At 40.3% G+C, this 20,100-nt stretch overlaps 1 protein-coding gene across 1 annotated transcript in view; it reads right to left on the bottom strand.

Annotated features, from left to right (window-relative positions):
* LOC145406370 (uncharacterized) overlaps positions 1-20,100 on the bottom strand; it is a 71,534-nt gene that overhangs the window by 29,474 nt on the left and 21,960 nt on the right. The window contains exon 2 of the mRNA XM_080277535.1: positions 6,015-6,148. Coding sequence (XP_080133661.1) covers positions 6,015-6,148 — 134 coding nt within the window. The remainder of the gene's footprint in view (positions 1-6,014; positions 6,149-20,100) is intronic.

Here is a 20,100-nt window from a genome sequence, read left to right as displayed (position 1 = left end):
GCGAAGATGTGTAATGGATGCAAGAGCTTATAGAGGTTGGGGGAGTGGACTTTCTGACCAGTACTTGGTGGTGGCCAGAATTAGGATTCAATTAAGATGGAGGAATAGAAGAAGGGAAAGACGAGAGGAAGGAGTAGTTGCAAGGAGAGTGGAAAGGTTACAAGAGGATAAGAAAAAGGCAGAGTATAAGAGAGAAGTGGAGGAACGATTGGGCAAATACGAATTGGAGCAGATGGGAGACGTGGAAGGTGTGTGTAGGATATTTACAGAAGAAATATGTGCAGCATGTGATGTGGTGTGTGGAAGGAAGAGAAGACGGAGGGGTGTGCAAGGAACAGTGTGGTGGACTGAAGAGGTGAGACAGGCTGTGACACTAAAGAAGAAAGCATACAATGAATGGATGAGAAATAGGGGCGTGGAAGAAGTTGAGAGGCGGAAGAGAGAGTTATATGTAGGAAGAAAGAGAGAGGTGAAAAGATTAGTAAGAGAGAGAGTAAGAAGAGAGTGGATGAGGAATTTGGATGGAATCTGAGTGTAAAGTGGAGGGACTGTAAGAAAATGTTCTAGAAAGAGGTGAAAAGAGCAAGACAGGGTGGAAGTGAAGTTAGCAGGGGAGTGAAAGATAAAAATGGTAGATTACTAGTGGAGAAGGGAGAAAAAGTGAGCAGATGGAGAGAACACTTTAAGGAATTGTTGAACATAGAGGATGGAAGTAATGCAAGTATAAGTGGCTGGGGAATGGCTGGGAGAAGGAGGGAGGTGAGAAGACAGGAAGAAATCAGTAGGATAGAAGTTGTGGAAGCAATGAAGAAAGTTGAATTGGGGAAAGCCCCAGGAATTGATGGAGTGTGTGGTGAAATGCTGAAGCATGGGGGAGAGATAGTAGTAGAATGGATGAGGAAGATGTGCAGATTGGCCTGGGAGGAAGGTAGAGTCCCGGAGGATTGGAAGTCAGGTATAATTATTCCCTTGTACAAAGGAAAAGGGGAAAAAGAAGTGTGTGGTAATCATAGGGGCATTTGTTTTCTTAGTATAATAGGAAAAGTGTATGGTAGGATACTTATTGACAGAGTTAAAGAAAGAACAGAGAAATTAGTTGGAGAAGAACAGGGAGGCTTTAGGAAGGGAAGAGGTTGTGTAGATCAGATATTCATTCTTAGATCTTTAATGGAAAAGTTTCTAGAGAAGGGAAAGAAGTTGTATGTGGCTTTCATGGATTTGGAGAAAGCATATGACAAGGTGGATAGACAAGGATTGTGGAAAGTGTTAAGAATATATGGAGTAGATGGGAAGTTGTTGAATGCTGTGAAGAGTATGTACAATGGTGCGAAGGCTGCAGTGCGTGTGGATGGTGAACTAAAAAAAAAAAAGTTGGGTTGAAACTAAACAAAAAAAGTTGGGTTGAAACAGGGATGTGTCATGTCTCCATGGTTGTTCAATCTGCACATGGATGGGGTAATAAAAGAGGTACAAGGTAGGGTAGTGGATGTTTGAGTGGCCCTGGTGAGAGAGGATAGTGTTTGGAAACTCCCTGTACTGTTGTTTGCAGATGATATTGTGTTGTTAAATGAAGACGAAGGGGAGCTGCAAGGCTTGGTTGATGAGTTTGGGAGAGTGTGTAAGAAACGGAATCTAAAGGTGAATGTAGGGAAGAGTAAAGTGATGCTCTTTGAGAGAGGTGAAGCAGGAATTGGAAAATGTGAGTACGTTTAAGTACTTGGGTAGTGTAATGAGTAAGGATGGAGGTTTGGAGGGTGAAGTGCTTGAAAGGGTACAGCAGGGAAGAAAGGTTGCTGGTTCTTTGAAAGCAGTGATAAGAAACAGGGAAGATAGCATGGAAGTGAAAAAGTTACTACACGACAGTATTGTGATACCAACTCTAACGTATGGAAGTGAAGCTTGGACGTTGTTGGAAGGACACAAGTCAAGAGTGAGAGCGATGGAAATGAGTTATTTAAGGGGAGCCTGTGGAGTCACATGGAGAGACAGGCTGACGAATGAGGATATAAAGAAGCGTTGTGGTGTGGATGTGGATGTGATAGGAAGCGTTATGAGGAACACACTGAGGTGGTTTGGCCATGTGGAGAGGATGGAGGGTGAAAGACTGACGAAGAGAGTGTGTGTTAGTGAGGTGGAGGGGGGAAGAGGGAGGGGGAGGCCGAGGATGAGATGGAGGGATGGGGTGGAGAGGTATATGAGAGAGGGGGGTGTGAGTTGGGAGCAGGGGAGTGAAATGGCGGGGGACAGGGCGACTTGGAGGCGATTTGTTTGTGGCCACCCCAAACGGGATTGAGGCGTCTGGCAATAGATAGATAGATAGATAGTTAGACTAGCCAAGTTAGTAATTTTCAATGTAATAATGATATGTATTGCTTTCTAATTATAATATATGTTGAGTAGAAGGAAAATAATAATCCGTGTTTAGTCCCATTGCTTTAATATTTTGTATACCCACCCCCTGCTTCCAAAACAGCCTCTAGACTTCTGAAGCATAGATGCCACTAACTGAAGCATCCATCTGAAGCATTTAACCACCCATCCAAAGCAAACAAATGAACTCGTACACCCCTTCTACACTATCAAAAAAAAAAAAAAAAAAAAAAAAGCAGTCGATGCCAATAGTTTTATTACAATTCAAAATAATTTATTTGTTGTATTCTATAGATAATAAGTGTTGAACAGTAGGAAAATGATAAACGTGCCAAGTTTCATTATTAATCCTCGGGGAGGCACTCAGAGTAACGCAAACACATACTCTGTATTTCCCCGCCATATGGCTCAGTCTTGCTCATTATTCCAACTCTTGTAATGGGACTGTGATATGGCAACACTAGATAGGGGAGGGGCGAACAGCAAGGATCCGCCCACATAGCCCTTGCTAACGTTCGTTTTGCATCGAACATTCCTGGGGGTAACGATAGTTTTTTTTTACGACTGTACATAACTTACAATGCCTGACGGCTTTGGGTGGGACATCCATTGGTCATCTCCCCTGTTAGAGGCGACACTCGGGGGTCACACCCTACCTGACACTTGGTCTGCAAGGACATCTATCACAGTGCAAAATTTCTTTTTGCTAACACTCCTCCAATCAAGCCTGGAATACATTCTTCAGGATAGTGCAAAAACGCACTGAGTGAGTAAGTGACAAACACTATATTTGGTCCCCTTGTGGGACCAGGAAAAACAACTTAACCCATTCCAGATACAATGAGCTCTCTCACTCAGGCACCCAATACTCCTGGCATCTGGCTAAAATCCACCCTTGCAAGGTTACATTTTCACCATTCCCTATTCTTTTCCATTCTGATGGCTGCTTCTACCAGCACCTTTGACAAAGTGACAATTTTTGGCTCAGACCTTTGCCTTTCACTCTACTCTTAACATTGCTTCTCTCTGTTTCCCTCCCTATCACTTCATGCTTATAACTGATGCTTCTTCAAATGTACTTCCTTCTCTCCCTGCCTTGGCTATTAAAAAAGTGTGCGGACCAGATGAGTCCTTCTTTCCTCAAGAACTATACTTCTGTGTTGAAACCCTTCAATGCAAACTTTTTGCCTTGGTCTGTCAACTTGCACCTTTCCCTCAAGCTGGAAGTTAACTATCTTTCAGCCTGTCCCCCCTCCCTCCCAAAAAAGGTGGCTTTCCACGTCCTATGGCTTTCGTCCAACTGCTTGAATCATCCATTTCATATTCTGTAAAGACTATCCATGGAAATAAAATTTTGAAGCATCCGTCCTGTAGTAATCTTTTTGACCATCTTTACAAGTTGTCAGAGACGTTCCCATGGCAGTCCTCTCATATTCCATGTAGAATCTCAGACATCTTTCTTTCAGAACTTCATCTTTTACTATATAGTGGTTCTGTCCATTCAGTAGCACTCTTTCTCCGGTTAATTTGTGGTGATCTATACTTCATATCTACCCCTGTCTATTCATATACTGATGATTCGTCCTTTTACTTTTCCAACTGCTTCTCAGACGTCCAGCACATTCGTGATGTGACTTTATGGTACAGCTATTTTAGGAATCGTCTGTATTTCCAACAGGAATAAATGAAACCATTTTAGTTCTTATCTACCAAGAGCTCCATTCCTCTCTCTTTCAATCCGCCATGATCTTCAATGCAAATATTGTTTGATGTTCAACAATTTACAGCTCAGTTCATCATCAGCTCTAGGATCCATGTGGTATTTTTTCACGGGACGAACCTTGGAAAAATCACATTACTTCCCTTGCCAAACCCGCTTCCTGGAGTTTGGGTGTTAAACAGCATTCCTATATTTTACCCTTTGCTGATGCTAACTTTGTACACAGACTTTATTAGCCCTTGTTTGGAGGATAATTATAATGTATGTGTTGTGGGAGGCGGTAAAGGGGGAGCTTACCATTCAGCTCTTCAAAACACGAGGGATAATAAACACTCTTTGTCTCAGCTCCCCGTTCCTTATTGACTCTCATCAGTCTTTCTCTCTTCCCTGAAATGTTGCATCTCCCCTCTTCTACTGTCCCGTTTCAGTGACCAGTTATCATATGTATGTATGTTGATAGCTAGATAGCTAGAGAGATTGACTGATAGATAGATATATTGACTGATAGACAAACAAACAGGCAGATATATAGGTAGATGGAGATTTCATAGGGAAAGAAAAAAAAGACAACAGTGCAAGTTACTTCCAAACTGAAGAAGGTGTTTAAATGTGTTTCTTTGGTACATTATTTAAACTCCCCCGGTTACCAGTGGTGTACTCGTATATACAGTACATTTACGGATTATTCTTGCGTTTTAGATAGTTCAGTATACCAGTGAATCGAGGTGGTTCCCTCAGCACTTTGAGGCATAAGTAAAACACCCCTGACTCATGTTTGTGGCTCTGTTAGGTTCTTGCGTATGACTGAAATTTATTACTTCACTGACATCAAGTTTTTCCCATATTTATCGCGCCACATTCCTTAAGTGGGTGCAACCATGCTTGGCTTGGAGACAGGAGTATTGTTCTGCAATGCTTTTGGTATATGAGTACTTCTGGTTAGTAACGAATATCAGTCATGTTTTAAAATCATCTGAAATTTCAACATATACATTGGTAAAGCGAACTAATATAGGATAAGTAGTATATATATTTTTTCCTAGGAGAATTTCAGTCTCTCCAGGATATGCAAGAACACTATGAGAGCAGTTGTGGTCATTTATCCCTTAGATATTTTGTGTTAATTTGTTACACTCTCTATGCGCTGGTTATCAGTATACTACTCAAGATTTTACAGCCCCTCTGGTGCTGCATTATGTTTCCCTCTGTCCGTCTGTCAGTGGCTTTGGTTTTTGCTCATGTTAGCAGTGAAACATATTTATCTTTTCTTTTGTTGTTGTTGTTACCCGATTCATTTAAAAAGCTCTATAGCCTCCCTCTAGACTTTTTAATTGGGTTATACAAAGATCTGGATGGCCGCACTTGCTTAGAAACTATCTAAACACTCGTTTCCCTCTGGCTCCAGTGTGTCAGCCCTGAACGTGATAAAACATCGTAGACAACAAAACATTGCCTTGTGGCACGCTGATTAGTAGAGGGAAGTTTGGTGAAGCAACTGTGCCAACTGATATATTTGCTGCTTGTTTTTCATGTAAGTTACAAAGTAGTTCTTTAGTTATTTCTGCCTTGTCCAAGTGTAGTAGATTGTATTGGAGACCTTTTGCCCAGGTTTTGTCAGTGGTTTGATTAATGTCTCTTTGAATGACTTCCAGTCTTTTGTACTTTTTTTCGCATAAACCCCACCCTTCCCTTCATTGAGGCACGCAACAATGAAGGAATAGACTTGAAGAAGCAAAATGGAGCACAACATAACACTCACCTTGAAAATATACTACTTTACACAGTTTCAGAAAACTCAGCCTCAAAAAAAATATTACATAACACACTGCCTAAACGTCCGAATCAACCAAACACACACAAAAAAAAATACCCACAACAAAAATAAAGCTATGTGACCACAGAAAGGAAATGACATCACCCTCACCTTAAGAGCGGCCTGACACTGTTCCCTGGTTGCATATCTGAACGTTGTGTCACATCCCAAGCCACACACACAACTGTTCTCTTCCAGGCGACATCCCTGTACCAGCTGTTCTGGCACGCACCCCCCTGCCACACCTGTAAGAGTGACAGATTATTAGCAGCACACATATCTTACATCTCTATAGTTACCTAATGACCTCATTATACATATAACAAGTAGTGGTGCCAAGGCACAGCAAATGGCAGCCATTTTAGTGCTGACGTATAAACAAACAGGATATCTATTCAAAGATGTCACATATCAAATTTGGAGTATATCGGGTGAAAATTGACGATTTTATGCCCATTTGAAATTTTAGGCCCAACCCACCTGACACTGACCCCCCTGCCGCTAATTGGGGGATGACCTGCCTGATGTAATGAGGCATGTTAAAGGTTGCAGATTTTTAAGATGCACCTTTAGGTTTTGGTTTCATGTCGATATGACGAATTTGAAAGGAGTTGTGGGGGAAAAATGATTTTTTTTACCCGTCCTCGTTTTTTTTTAAACATTTTTGGGGCCTACAGCCTAAGCCTTGGCCCAATTTGGCCCAAAATTTAATCAGGTGATCAGAAGGTCATAGCCCATCATCCCCATACTTTTAGTCAAAATTGCACTAGTAGTTTTCGCATAAAATTGTTAACAGGCAGACAAACTGACAAAAAACAGACAAACCAAGTGAAAGCAATACCCGTCCCCGAGCCCCCGCTGGACGGAGATGGGTAATTAACAAGCTACACTTGTAAGTATGGTTATTAGTGGAACTACACCTACTGCAGAAAAATAATAATCGTCGATTCAGGACCTTAAAGAATACCGGCCAATCCATTTCACCAAAATATAAAATATATCATTAGCCAGCTCCATGCTGTCCTTATTATTAGTTGCGGTTTCCTTCTTTCCCGTGGACATTTCTAGTGGAAATCTGTGCACGAAGAGGGTTGGTGATAGCCAATGCATTCTTTAGACATAGAACGATCCAGAGGTTTACGAGGCGAATGATGAGAAGGGTGAGTGGTGAAATGGATGAACGGAAGGTAATGACTGATTAAGTGTGTATGGATGAAAGAATGAGAAGACGTGTAATGGATGCAAGAGCATACAGAGGTTGGGGGAGTGGACTTTCTGACCATCATGTGTTGGTGGTGAAAGTCAAGCCTCAAATGCAATGGAGGAATAGAAGGAGGGAACGACATGAAGTAATAGTCCATACAAGGAAGGTAGAAAGGTCGCAAGGGGATGGGAAAAAGGCAGAATCAAAGAGAGATGTGGAGTAGCGATTGGGTAAATACGATTTGGAGCAGATGGGGGAGGGGAAAGGTGAGTGGAAGATATTCCCAGAAGAAATCTGTATAGCATGTGAGGTGGTGTGAGGGGTGAAGAGAAGACGAAAGTGGGTGCAAGGAACAGCATGGTGAAATGAACAGGTGAGACAAGCTGTGGCGCAAAAGAAGAAAGCAAATAGTGAGTGGATGGGAAGAATGGGTGTGGAGGAAGTTGAGAGATGGAAGAAAGTGGTATATGTGGTGAGGAAGAGAGAGCTGAACAGATTATTAAGAGAGAGAGAGAGAGAGATGAGAGCAGATGAAGAATTTGGATGGAATTTGAGTGTTAAGTGAAGAGAATATTAAAAAATGTTCTGGAAAGAGGTAAAGAGAATTAGACAGGGTGATAAAGAAGTTAGTCAGGGAGTGAAAGATAAAAATAGTAGATTGCCTGTGGAGAGGGGAGAAAAGGTGAGCAGATGGGGGTGAACATTTTCAGGGACTGTTAAATGTACAGAATGAAAGTGATGCAAGAATAAGTAGCGGGGGAACTGGTGGGAGAAGTAGAGAGGTGAGAAAGGAAGAAGAAATCAGTAGGATGGAAGCAAAGAAAGCAATGAAGAAAGTCAAAATTGGGAAAGCAATAGGAATTGATGGACTGTGTGGTGAAATGATGAAGCATGGTTGAGAGATAGCAGTAGATGGATATGGGAGATGTGCCGATTAGCCTGGGAGGAAGGTAAAGTCCCGGAAGAGTAGGATGGAAGCAAAGAAAGCAATGAAGAAAGTCAAAATTGGGAAAGCAACAGGAATTGATGGACTGTGTGGTGAAATGATGAAGCATAGTTGAGAGACAGCAGTAGATGGATACGGAAGATGTGCCGATTGGCCTGGGAGGAAGGTAAAGTCCCAGAAGATTGGAAGTCAGTTATAATTATTCCCCTGTACAAAGAAAAAGGGGAAAAGAAGAGTGTGCTAATCATAGGGGCATTTATATTCTTAATGTAATAGGAAAAGTGTATGGTAGGATACCCCTAAACCGCGGGGTGTCACTTTCGTGATGCTTGGGAGCAAGGGATCATACCATGGGGCATCACTTTTGTGATTCTGTGTTATATTAAATTCACCTGGGCTTTCAAGTGGTGGCTTGTATCATCTATCAGTACTGCCAATGTCCAACACTAGTCAGCACTTCTAATCTCATCTGTACTCCCATCCATTGTTGACAATTTAGCCATTTCTCCCCGTTCTTGACTCCCCTCCCTACCTCCCCTCCATTACCCTCTCCTCTCACCTGCCTGGCCGTGCTATGCTAAATAAATCTTCCCTGGAATTTTCCACTGATTTCATCCATTGAAATAAGCCCTATGCCCTATTCTTATACCAAATAATATATACAAAAAAGAAATAAGGTAAGTGATAGTGTCATACACCTGGAATTGGCTAATTATCACCTGACAACACCTCATGTGCACTTGTTCGCTAATTTTTGCTGTTTATTTCCCCTTGAAATATGCTGTATAATCTATTCTCGTAATAAAAATATATATAAGAAAGGAAGGGAGAAGCCTCAGTGATATTTACATTCACCTGGAATTACCTAATTTATTATGTATTGTCTAGATTTCCTGCCAATCATTTCATAGCGTATATACTCGTATTAGCAGCTGTCACCACGCTGACATTGGCAGCATTGCACTCCCCCTAGGCGGCTACGCCACCACACTGTATTCAGTTTACTGTCGTCTTTCAAGATTAAAACAACGTCGGATTCACGCCTGTCAAATTCCGCTCCTTTGTAGCCCCATGCAAAGGGCCCTGTGACCTCTACCCCCTACTAAACCTCGTGTGGAAAGAGTTAAAGGGATAAGTGAGTGGTGTCGAATGTGAACTGGCTAATTTGTCAATGAAAATGATAGAGAGTGACTACGATCTTTCTGGTGAGTAAAACAGTGCAAGTGGAAATGTAAATAATGTGTAAATAATGTGTAAACAGCAAGGGAAAACAATGAATGTAAATATAAGTGAACAGTGGAAAATAGTTTTATAAGTTACTGCAAGTGACAGTGCCTAACACAGTGTTAATAAAATAGAAATGTAAATAATGTAAATAAAATAGAGAATGTAAATAGAAATGTAAGTGAGTAGTAATATACGAATATGAGTATATATACTAGGAGTAATTAAAGTGAAAGTTTTACTCTAGCATGTATGAATACTATGAGTTATGAAAGTGAAGGTGAAAGTGACAGATTCACTCTCAACACTAGTATACAGGACGAGAAAGTGAATGCTTCATATTTTACTGAAATAGAAATTGAATGCCTACAGTGACAATAAACTACTATTACTGAAGGAAACTTATGGATAAAGACTGTAGATATATATAAGTGTTATATAGTAATAGAAATATAAACTGTGAGTGTTTTTATGAATAATAAATGACAGAACACCAGTGGCGAACGATCGGAAATGGGAAGGTCATACGCGCTTGTAATTTTCATTGATTTCACAGTTTTTTTTTTTTTTAGTATGGATTCCAAACTATTTGAGAATCATAGAATAGTGTTTCTAGTCATAATATCAGGCTGTGGTAATCATATTACGGGTTGTCGGGAAGTGTAAAGTGGAGACTTCGTTACCCAACTTCAGAGGTCTCCACAAGTCCTACGGTACTCGACGAAAGCTCAACAAACATCCCAGGAGAAAGCTGAAGGTATGTGCCATATGTATATGTAATTTTAATATTCTAGGACTAATAACTGATTTTTGGCAAATATTTTTAGAGAGTCTGTCGGAGCGCGAATATGCCCGCGGGACACACAAGTCAAAGCAAAACAAGCCCGCGGTTTAGGGGTTAATGACGGAGTTAGGGAAATAACATAGGAATTAGTTATTGAAGAACAGGGAGTTTTAGAATGGAAAAGGTCGCGTAGATCGGATATTCATGCTAAGGTGTTTAATGAAAAGTTTCTAGAAGAGGGGAAGAAGTTGTATGCAGCCTTCATGTATTTGGAGAAAACATATGAGGTGGATAGATAAGTAATGCGGAAGATTCTAAGAAAATATGGAGTAAATGCTGTGAAGAGTATGTATGGGGGGGCTAAGGTTGCAATGTGTGTGGATAGTGAATTGAGTGAATTTTTCTATTTGAATGTGGGATTGAAACAGGGATGTCCCATGTCTCCACGGCTGTTCAATCTGTATATGGATGGGGTTATGAAAGAGATACAAGGTAGGGCAGTGGATGTTGGAGTGGCTTTAAAGAAAGAGTGTAACGTTTGGAAACTCCCTGTACTGCTGTTTGCAAATTATACTGTGTTGTTAAGTGAAGAGAAAGGGGAACTGCAAGGCTTGGGGAATGCGTTTGGAAGAGTGTGTGAAGAACGGAATCTAAAGGTGAATGGAGGGAAGAGTAAGAGAAATGAAGTCACTGGATGTACAGTACAGTGAGATTGGATGATGAGGAACTGGAAAAGGTGAGTGCATTTAAGTACTTCCATAGTGTGATGAGTAAGGATGGAAGTGTGGAGGGTGAAGTGCTTATGTAATGCCACAAATTTAGTATTCATGTATATGTTTAGAGGTACTGTAATTTCTAAGTTAGATAGGGTGTAATCTGAATACTAGTCTAAGAGTTCCTGTCCTAAGTAGCAGTTCATGTGTTAACGATCGATGTAGGGTTAACTTTATTTTTATATGTATACATCTCTGTATCTATGCATGGGTAGTGTAATTGTAAGTGTTGAGCTAAGGGAGTTCATCCATCTGGTAGAGTAATGAATAACAGATGAGTGCAACCTTCCCCTTGTTTGTGCGTCGTTGTTGGGCGCCAAGTTTAAACCTTAAACAGAATAATAATGGGTATGCAATTCTTTCCGTTACATTATTGTGAAATGCTTACTAATGAAGCTGCTAGAGCCCAAATATGTAAGATTAATAGTCAAAAAAGGCCAAAATAATGTAATTCGTGAGGATCAAATAGTCCCGCTTGCCTTAGCTGTCACTAGATGGCATAAGCTACCCCAAATTCAAGGCGGGATGGCAGTAAATTCAGTATTTAAATTTAGTAAGGATTGAATCCCAAATTTTCCCCAATTCAATCAAAAGTCCTAAAGTCATGTGTACACTACTATATAGATAGTGAAGAGAATTAAAACCCACCATTTCGCAAAAACACAGTCTCATTTGATCTAGCAGTGGCATCCCTTGGTGCCCGACATGCCACATTCGCTACCGAGACCTGGTGGATAACAGACGTTGATTCAGGTGAGCTGTATACATTCCTCCTTTCTCCCCCCCCCCCTTGCTTGTTTAATCCTTACTTGTCGTGAACCATATGAAGTAATGTTGTTAAAAGCTTAACGTAGAGACATTCGCTACCGAGACCTGGTGGATAACAGACGTTGATTCAGTTCACAGACACCGTGACGTCGGGGGTGTGCACAAGGCCATCATGTGATATTGCCCATAGACTTGTCGTACACACATACTTACATTACCCATGAATAGTTTATAAACTGAATGTAGTAGAAATGGTATTATGAATCAATCAGGTGAACTTTATTTTTTTTGTAGATAAGGTATAGAATTTTGAAAGTTAATGTGGTCATGTAAAGGAATGGCGAATTCAAACTCAACCGTTTTCTTTCTCTTATACTAATATGTTAGGAATATTGGGAGTGTTTAAGGGAACTTAGTGATTGTGGGGAGAAAAATGTGATTTTTGAGTTGTTCCTCGAAGCTAAACAAGCCCGAGTGATTATGAATTATTGGTGATTATGCATTAATGATGATTATGAATTATTAATGATTATGAATTAATAGTGATTGTGAATTATTAGTGAATTGTATGATGAGATTATACTGCCCAGACGAAATAGAGCACGAGTGATTATATTTGGTTCGATGCTATGCCAGCCCGAAAAGACAATTCGTGCCAATAAATGTCCCAGTCTTGAGGCTATTGACGAGCCCAAGAATAATCGATAATAAAGAGTGTGGTATGATGACCTCAGAAATCACTGTTGAATATTCAAAGTGCTTCGCTTGGTAACAATATTGTATGAGGTCCGCCCAAACCATGGCTTTAATTTACAACCCTTTTACATATGATTAAAGGTCATGTAATTAAAAAAATGTCTGTTGATTAACCAGTACAGAATTATTAAAGTAAAGTATATGTCATTTTGATACCCAATCACGGGAATTGTGTCCTCTCACGCATAACTCACTCCCCTTCCAGTTCAAGATTCCTCCACTTTGGGAACGACGAACACACGTGATACTGACTTATTCTCGACTCGGCCAAACCACAAACGCTACCAAAACTATCTGTTAAACAATTAACCTTTATCATTCAAAGTCGAAGTGCTACCCCCCTTTGTTTTTACTGAGGTGAATATTTTATCAGTCATTGAGGGGAGACTAAGTTGAGTACCATTTGTATTATCAACGAGTAAGTTAAACAGAACCAACAACGGTGGGAAATCCAATTTCCGACCATTACACTGGTAACACCGGTAAGATTAAATATCTGGCGTTACACTGATGAACAATAACGGTGGGGACAAAACAAACATCCCCCGGCGTTACACTTAAAAAGGGTACAACAAGGAAGAGAGGTTGCTGGTTCTTTGAAAGCAGTGATTAGAAACTGGGAAGTGAGCATGGAGGTAAAAAGTCGCTGCATGACACTATTGTGATACCAACTCTAACATATGGAAGTGAAGCTTGGGCCTTGTTGGAAGGACACAACTCAAGAGGGAAAGCAGTGGAGATGAGTTATTTGAAAGGAGCATGTGGAGTTACGTGGAGAGACAGACTAACAATTGAGGAAGTGAAGGAGCATTGTGGTGTTCGTGTATATGTGATGGAAAGCGTTAGGAGAAATACAGAGGTGGTTTGGTCATCTGGATAGAATGGACAGCGACAGACTAACGAGGAGACTGTATGTGAGTAAGCTGGAGAAGGGGGAGGGTGATGGAGGCCAAGGATGAGATGGAGGGATGGAGTGGAGAGCTATATTAGAGAGGGAAGTGTGAGCTGGGAGCAGGGCAGTGAAATGGTAGGGGACTGGGTGACATGGAGGCGAATTGTATGTGGCCACCCCTTACGGGACTAAGGCATCTGGTAATAGATAGATAGATAGATCTTGACACTAATCTAAGTTGAAAGTCGCAGGGAAAGAAAAAATACCAAGGTCCCTGGGCAAGGACATCTCAAACAGTTTTGATCTTACGTGAACCAAACCTGGTGGAATGTTAAGGATCTGGTAAGAACGAAAGCATTTAGTTCTAAGTAGTCAAAGGCGGGATCACTGACCAGGGGAGTAGCTCGACCCGTTTGTCTATGTGAAAAGAAAATAATTAAAACGCTTTTCATCTGCACGTGTGGGTGCAGAATCAAGAGGTCGGCCAATTATTTCTGGGAACAGGTCAGATATCAATGCCATATGGCAAGGTCAACTTAAGCAGTTTTATTTGTTGTTGACTAAACACTGTGGAAAAGTTCAAGTTAAAATAGGGATAATATTATTCGACGTTAATGACAAATAATTAAAAACCAAAGTCACAATTAAAAGGTCAAAGAATAATATCACAAAGCAAAGTCACTACCGGTAATATACTTTTGATCTTATCTGAACCTTGGTTGGTTGAAAGGTTGAAGGTTAGGCATGGATGAAATTTTATTTGGATAGTAATCTATCGAAGGTCATGGCCCAATAGCAAAACAAAATACTGGGTCCATAGACCATTTGGTGGCGGCGGGTGTTGTACTCTCTGAATGCTTCTTGTTGTTGTTATTGTTGTTTTACTGCTGCTGCTGCTATTGTTGTTGTTGCTGGTGTTATTCTTATGTTTGTTACTGTTGTTGTTGTTGTTGTTGTTGTTGCTGTTGTTTTGGATCCACGTTCATCTCGATATGAATTTTCTAGACTGCATGCTTACGTCTGTTATTCTACTGCAGTGCAAAAGCCTTCTTTTCCGGAGGTAAGGAGTCTGTTAATGAACGTTATGTAACCAGGCAGTGTTTAGTGCCACAAGGTGAAGGATTCTTCCCCATTTAAAAGGGAGAATTAATAATAGTTTCATTTCTTTTTGCTAATTTCGTAACTAAACAGAACATTTGATAAATCCGAGAGTGCACAGAACATTATTAAAGAATTATGAGTTTTTTTTTTTCCCCCACGGATTATAAATATGAGGTCAAAATATGACAGACAAGAGTGAAAATAGCGACAACTTTCCTTTTGTTTCTGTATTTCGCCTTGATAGCCACCAACATGGAAAATGTGTGCCCAGAGAAATATGTGTTTCTGAGGATATTCGCATAATAAAATAACACCACATTAACAAACAATGACACAAGAGACATCATAAATACCACCAGTTGACTGAAAACATCATTATACAGTCATTACACTGAGTTTACGCACCACCATCCAGTTGAAACCTCACTACATGGTCATAAAGCAATACCTAATTGTCATAACCATCAGTCATAGCAGCACATGCGAGTTCATATTTCGATAATTTTCTACAGAGTAGAAACCAATTAATTTTCTTTCAGTTATTATTGCTGATATCGGTATTGGTGAGTTCCATGCTGCCCTTACTGTTAGTCCAGTTTTCTTTCTTTCTTTCTCACTTAAGTGTGGTAAGAACATCTACCTTTCTGAATGAAATGATTCCGACCAAACTTTGGCACAATGACCAGCCTACGACCTAGTTGTGTCTGCAAGGTTTAGGTTGCCAGGCAACTACTCTTTGCCAAGCAACGACCGAAAACCCAATTTTTCGTACTTATCACATTTTGAGCTGTAGAAGCGTTACTAATGAGCACAGAAAGCTTTGGCTTCTTTAGTCATAACCTTGAGGTCATTCCCTATTGGAAGTGTGCATCCATTTTTCCCCTCTCTTCTACAGTTTTCGAGTGGAAACCCTGCAAAGATTGGCCTCAATGTCCCTAGCAACATGTAATGGTTTTCAATAATTCCCCCCTAGTTCCCCAGTGGCTCGATGGAATTGAATGAGAGCTTGCATGCTACTGACATTGAAAAATACTACAACTTTTTATTGTATACCTACGTGCTACATGGGCCAAGTCTGGAGTCAAAGGTCATCTAATGCGATAATGACGAAAATAGCTACAACTACAACTATGCCCACGCGAAATGCTAAGGTTCCGAAGATTATTACCCCAGAGCCATGACTCTTGAATGAAATTTTGCACTGGAGTATCTCGATAAAACAAAGACATTTAGTGTTGGAACTCATTTCCAGTCGTTGGCAGCGCCACTTAGAAGTTGTACCTCTGGTGGGCCAATCCATGAATTTCAAGTTCCCTGCTCCACAGTAGGCGAATGGAATCTAATGAAACTTTGCATGCTTATAGATGTTAATGAGTATTACAAGTGTATTTCGTACATGCATGACACATATCTGCCAGATCAGGGGTCAAAGGTCATCAACTGGAGAACACATGAAAAGCGCTAAAATTACGACTATGCTCGCGGGAAATGCTAAGACTCCGAAGATTATTAAGCCAGGGCCATGATTTTTGGGTGGAATGTTGCACTGGAGTACCTCCATACAGAAATTAATTTTAATGTCGAAACTCACTTCCGGTCGCTGACAAAGTTCGGTCCGCATAGAGTTGGCCATCGTTGCCTACCGGTCTGCTGTTGTTATTGTTTGTTCTTTATGTTTAAATTACCGGAACTCAATGAGAGGGCAAATTTTTGTAATGACTATAAACAGAAGCAAAGTATTTGATGTTCAAAATTTCATAACTGGGGTGTGGCCCAACATTCAGGTTTGACTGCATGGTATCTTTATCTCTCAAGACAACCACATTAAAAAGAAAACAGAAAGGTGACCAGGTGACGAACAGATGGAAAAACTAGCTCATCACATGGATAAAAAATAAAATGTGCATTGAAGGCTGGAGCAGACACTAAACATTAAGTCTGAAGAAAAAAACAATGGTTCATCGTGATTCACACACACACACACACACACACACACACACACACACACACACACTTGTTCAAGCCATTTTCTGTCATTCCTCTGAGTCCTTGCTCCCCCACATCCAAATTGCTCACACACACACACACACACACACACGGGGGGAGGAGGGGGCGAGAACCACTGGTGGATGGAACTATTGTCCCTACTGTGTATTTACCACAACTGTACAGTGTAAGAAAATCTCAGTGACTGAATCAGGAATGGAAAAAGTATCCCATCTCACAATTTGTCATTTCAGTAATTGCCTAACTATCTATAAATCATCCAGTGATAGGTATCACATCCTCCGAAGGGTAAATTCTCCTGCACGAGAAACTCCTATGGGCTGAATAAAAACTTACGACAGTAGCAAAAATATAATGAAAAAGACCTGTATGAGCTGAAACAGTTATGGGAAAATATTTCCTACCATTGCTATTCTGGCACTCAGTATGACATGATGTTTTACAGTATGAGTGAAGCCGAATAAATGTCCCGTTTCTTATGCATGACTAAAGAGTTGAGTGAAATCGGCTATTGTACAATGGCTGTCAATAATACTTTGCATTTCCTCTAATCTGTTTTAGGGTCTAATAATGAGGCTTTGTTAGGCAAAACATGAAAATGGAGCACTCACAGATTGCAACACCCACATACACCAATTGGTCTAAAACCCGAATATTTAGCTGTGACCTGACCTTCCGCAGATTTCTCTGCAAATTAAATAACCTCATTTGTGCCTACCCTCAAAATTCCACAAACTATGGTTTAATCAGAACAAAGGTGTTTGGGTTCATATTGCCTATTGACCTTGATCACTGGCCGTCCCCTGTAACCAAGAACTCTGGTTATTCTCTTAATCGACTATCTATCTATCTATCTATCTATATATATATCTATATATATATATATATATATATATATATATATATATATATATATATATTACATACAGTATATCCATGTATTAACGTGAACCCTTCCGCAAGTTCAGTCTAAACTGGATACAACAGTTTGAGTCAAACTTTCTATGTCTATGTGACCTTAACTTTTAACTTATTCTAAAAATATTTGTCAGTCCCACAATTAGTCTTTAATTCTTCCCGGTTTAGTCAGATAAAAACTATTTTATTTGATTTTTCATGCACTGGCACATGGGTCTAAATTTAACGCTGCTCTGTGACCATAATATTTGACTGCTTGTTATCAAAATCAAATCCCTTTTTTTCCTACCTTACCTTTAATCCTTCCTCCAAGTTTGGACTAACATGGATAAAATCTGTTCAGCTGTAACTGAAAAATCAGACTTTGACTTACTGTTCTCAGTAACAATAGGTAAACCCCTTGGCTGACCCTTAAATGTTACCCTAAAGTTGGTTATTTTATTCCCACACCAACATAAACAGATACACATACACACAACCCGGAACATATAAAAATGTAAGGCTATGATTTATTACACATACTACACACCAGGACTAAAAAAAGGAAGTAATATTGTTCAGCCACAGTAGACTCAGGTCTTCCCTCTTAGCTGCTGAAACTCTCGAGGGAAGGGAGACGTTGTGGGTACGTGTCATCCCAACTCACTACGCATGCCGCATCATTCCAATTAGTTGCTGTGTAGTGTACCATCACCCTAATGCCCACACCAAAATCCAAGTACTACAACACCTCAATCACAGTGTGGAGAGAGTAAGAGTAAGGTATCAAAGATTTAAGTTGGTATTAATGGAAACTATAATAAAATCGACACCATCAGTTTGCAGAATTTGCTTAATCTTTCACAGGTTGTCAATTTCCCTACACTCCAAATCAACACTTTGGATTTAACTTTCACTGCCCTGAGCAACCAGTACTCACCACTCTCACTACTCCAGGTAATGACATCGATAAAAGGAAGTAATCACTCAACATTTCTGTCGTCTTAGAATTTCCCACAAGCAAAAAAGTACTATATACCCAAACATACCATCCACTCAAAAAACTACATTTCAGCAGTTTCGTCAGTGGATTATCAACTACCAATGGGCTGAAGGTCTTTCTGCCGAAGATATTGCCATCAAATGGGAAGACAACCAGTCGTCCTCACAGTTCATGATCACTACTTCTTCCAGGAAAGAAAATCAAAACATACTCAGCTGACTCATCATTGATGGCAAACGGTATGTCCTAGCCAAGGAACAGTATAATCCTAATCAACTGAAAATTCTTAAGAAAAAAAACGAGTATATCAGTAAGTGGTTAGGAAACGTCAAGTAGCTCTGTGGCTTGAATAACTACACAGTTAATCATCTCTCCAGTCTAGAGTTTAAAAATATTTTGCTTCCATCTCCCACCAACTCCCCAAGCTAGATATAATTCATATTCCTGGCTATTTATATGTCCCTATAACTATTCTGGCAGTTCAGACACCCACTGATTGTCACTAACTGAGATCCACTAACCTAATAAAAAAAAAAATAGTATCTTCAGCAGCCCTTACCAATGCCAGTAATACGAGAATATGTTGCAGTCCTCTAAGTCCTCCAATGATTCATAATAAATGCATCCCTCCACCAGTCAAAGAGTCTTACAGAATCGATGATGGCGCTTGCAGTACCAAGCACCATAAACTAAACAACTGAGCGACATGAGGCTTAAAGTCATTGCCCTCGTGTCCATTCTTCTGTAGAAAAGAGATACGTTATGGAGTGGATCGTAACTTACAACACTTTGGTACTATTAATTAATTCCACATACACAGTGCCTAATTAGCGTTTTACATTCTATTCACTAAACTCTGGAAAGAAGAGAGACATTGGTTATCACTACATTTTTAGACCTCACCATAGTGTTTGACCTCACTGTTCGAACTACCATTACCAATGAGAATATCTCGGGCGCTGAAAGTGCATCGTTCCCCAAAACATTGACTTTAAGTTATTTACGTCAAGTTATATGACTGCAGTGGGCAATCTTCAGCTTCTTGCCCATCAACAGTTTGGTGTCCCAGGATAATAAGATGGAACTCATCATCTTCCTCACTCTCGTAAATGATGCCCTACGCGACATACAGCAGAGGTGGAAGTGCGTTCATGATTCCACTTTTGTTCCAACCATCAACATCGATCATCCAAGTTATAGCAACCAACAAGATACCCTCAGTCTGACTGTTGAACTGCTCAGGTGAAGACGTGCTGTGCAAGCTATTCCCAAGCCCCATTTTAAGATTGCACCTGCTCAGTTATTCTCCTGCTACGTGTTCCAAAAAGTTTAATTAGATCCTTTATGGTGAAATAGGAAGGTGGGTATACGGGTAGTGTATTTTGTAAGTTAGCAGGTAGGTTTAGTTTGGAAATTAGGAAAAACGGAGAGGAAGTTAATGTGATAAGTAACTGATTGAAAAGCTGGGAGAATGAACCTGAAATGGTGAGTATTAGGGCATTGCACGTAGAGGAAAAGGAAGCAGAAATGTTAGGCAAGGTAGACAACTTAGAAACTAGGGGTTTGCAACTGAGACCAGGTTAGATGATAGCGGTGGTTTCCAGCCATTCAAGGGAGGATTGAAGGCTAAGGTAAGTAACACTGATATGAAGGTATCTTAGGAAAGGTTTCAGGTTCTAGAGGATGAGGTACAAGCTGGACCTAGCCTCATGCGTAACGGGGAGTTGTTGATCGGGAGTTTTGTATGTACGGGTTCTAAGAGGAAGCGTGTTTGCTCTCCTGGGTATAGGATACATAACGTGACTGAGAGTTCATGACTTAGCTACACATCAGAGGACTCGG

This window comes from Coenobita brevimanus, chromosome 70 (genome assembly GCF_032717465.1).
Source record: "Coenobita brevimanus isolate Jiangsu-jjx chromosome 70, ASM3271746v2, whole genome shotgun sequence".
NCBI lineage: Eukaryota > Metazoa > Arthropoda > Malacostraca > Decapoda > Coenobitidae > Coenobita > Coenobita brevimanus.
The sequence above is the reverse complement of the archived record's forward strand: the minus strand, read 5'-3'. Positions and strand labels throughout refer to the sequence as shown.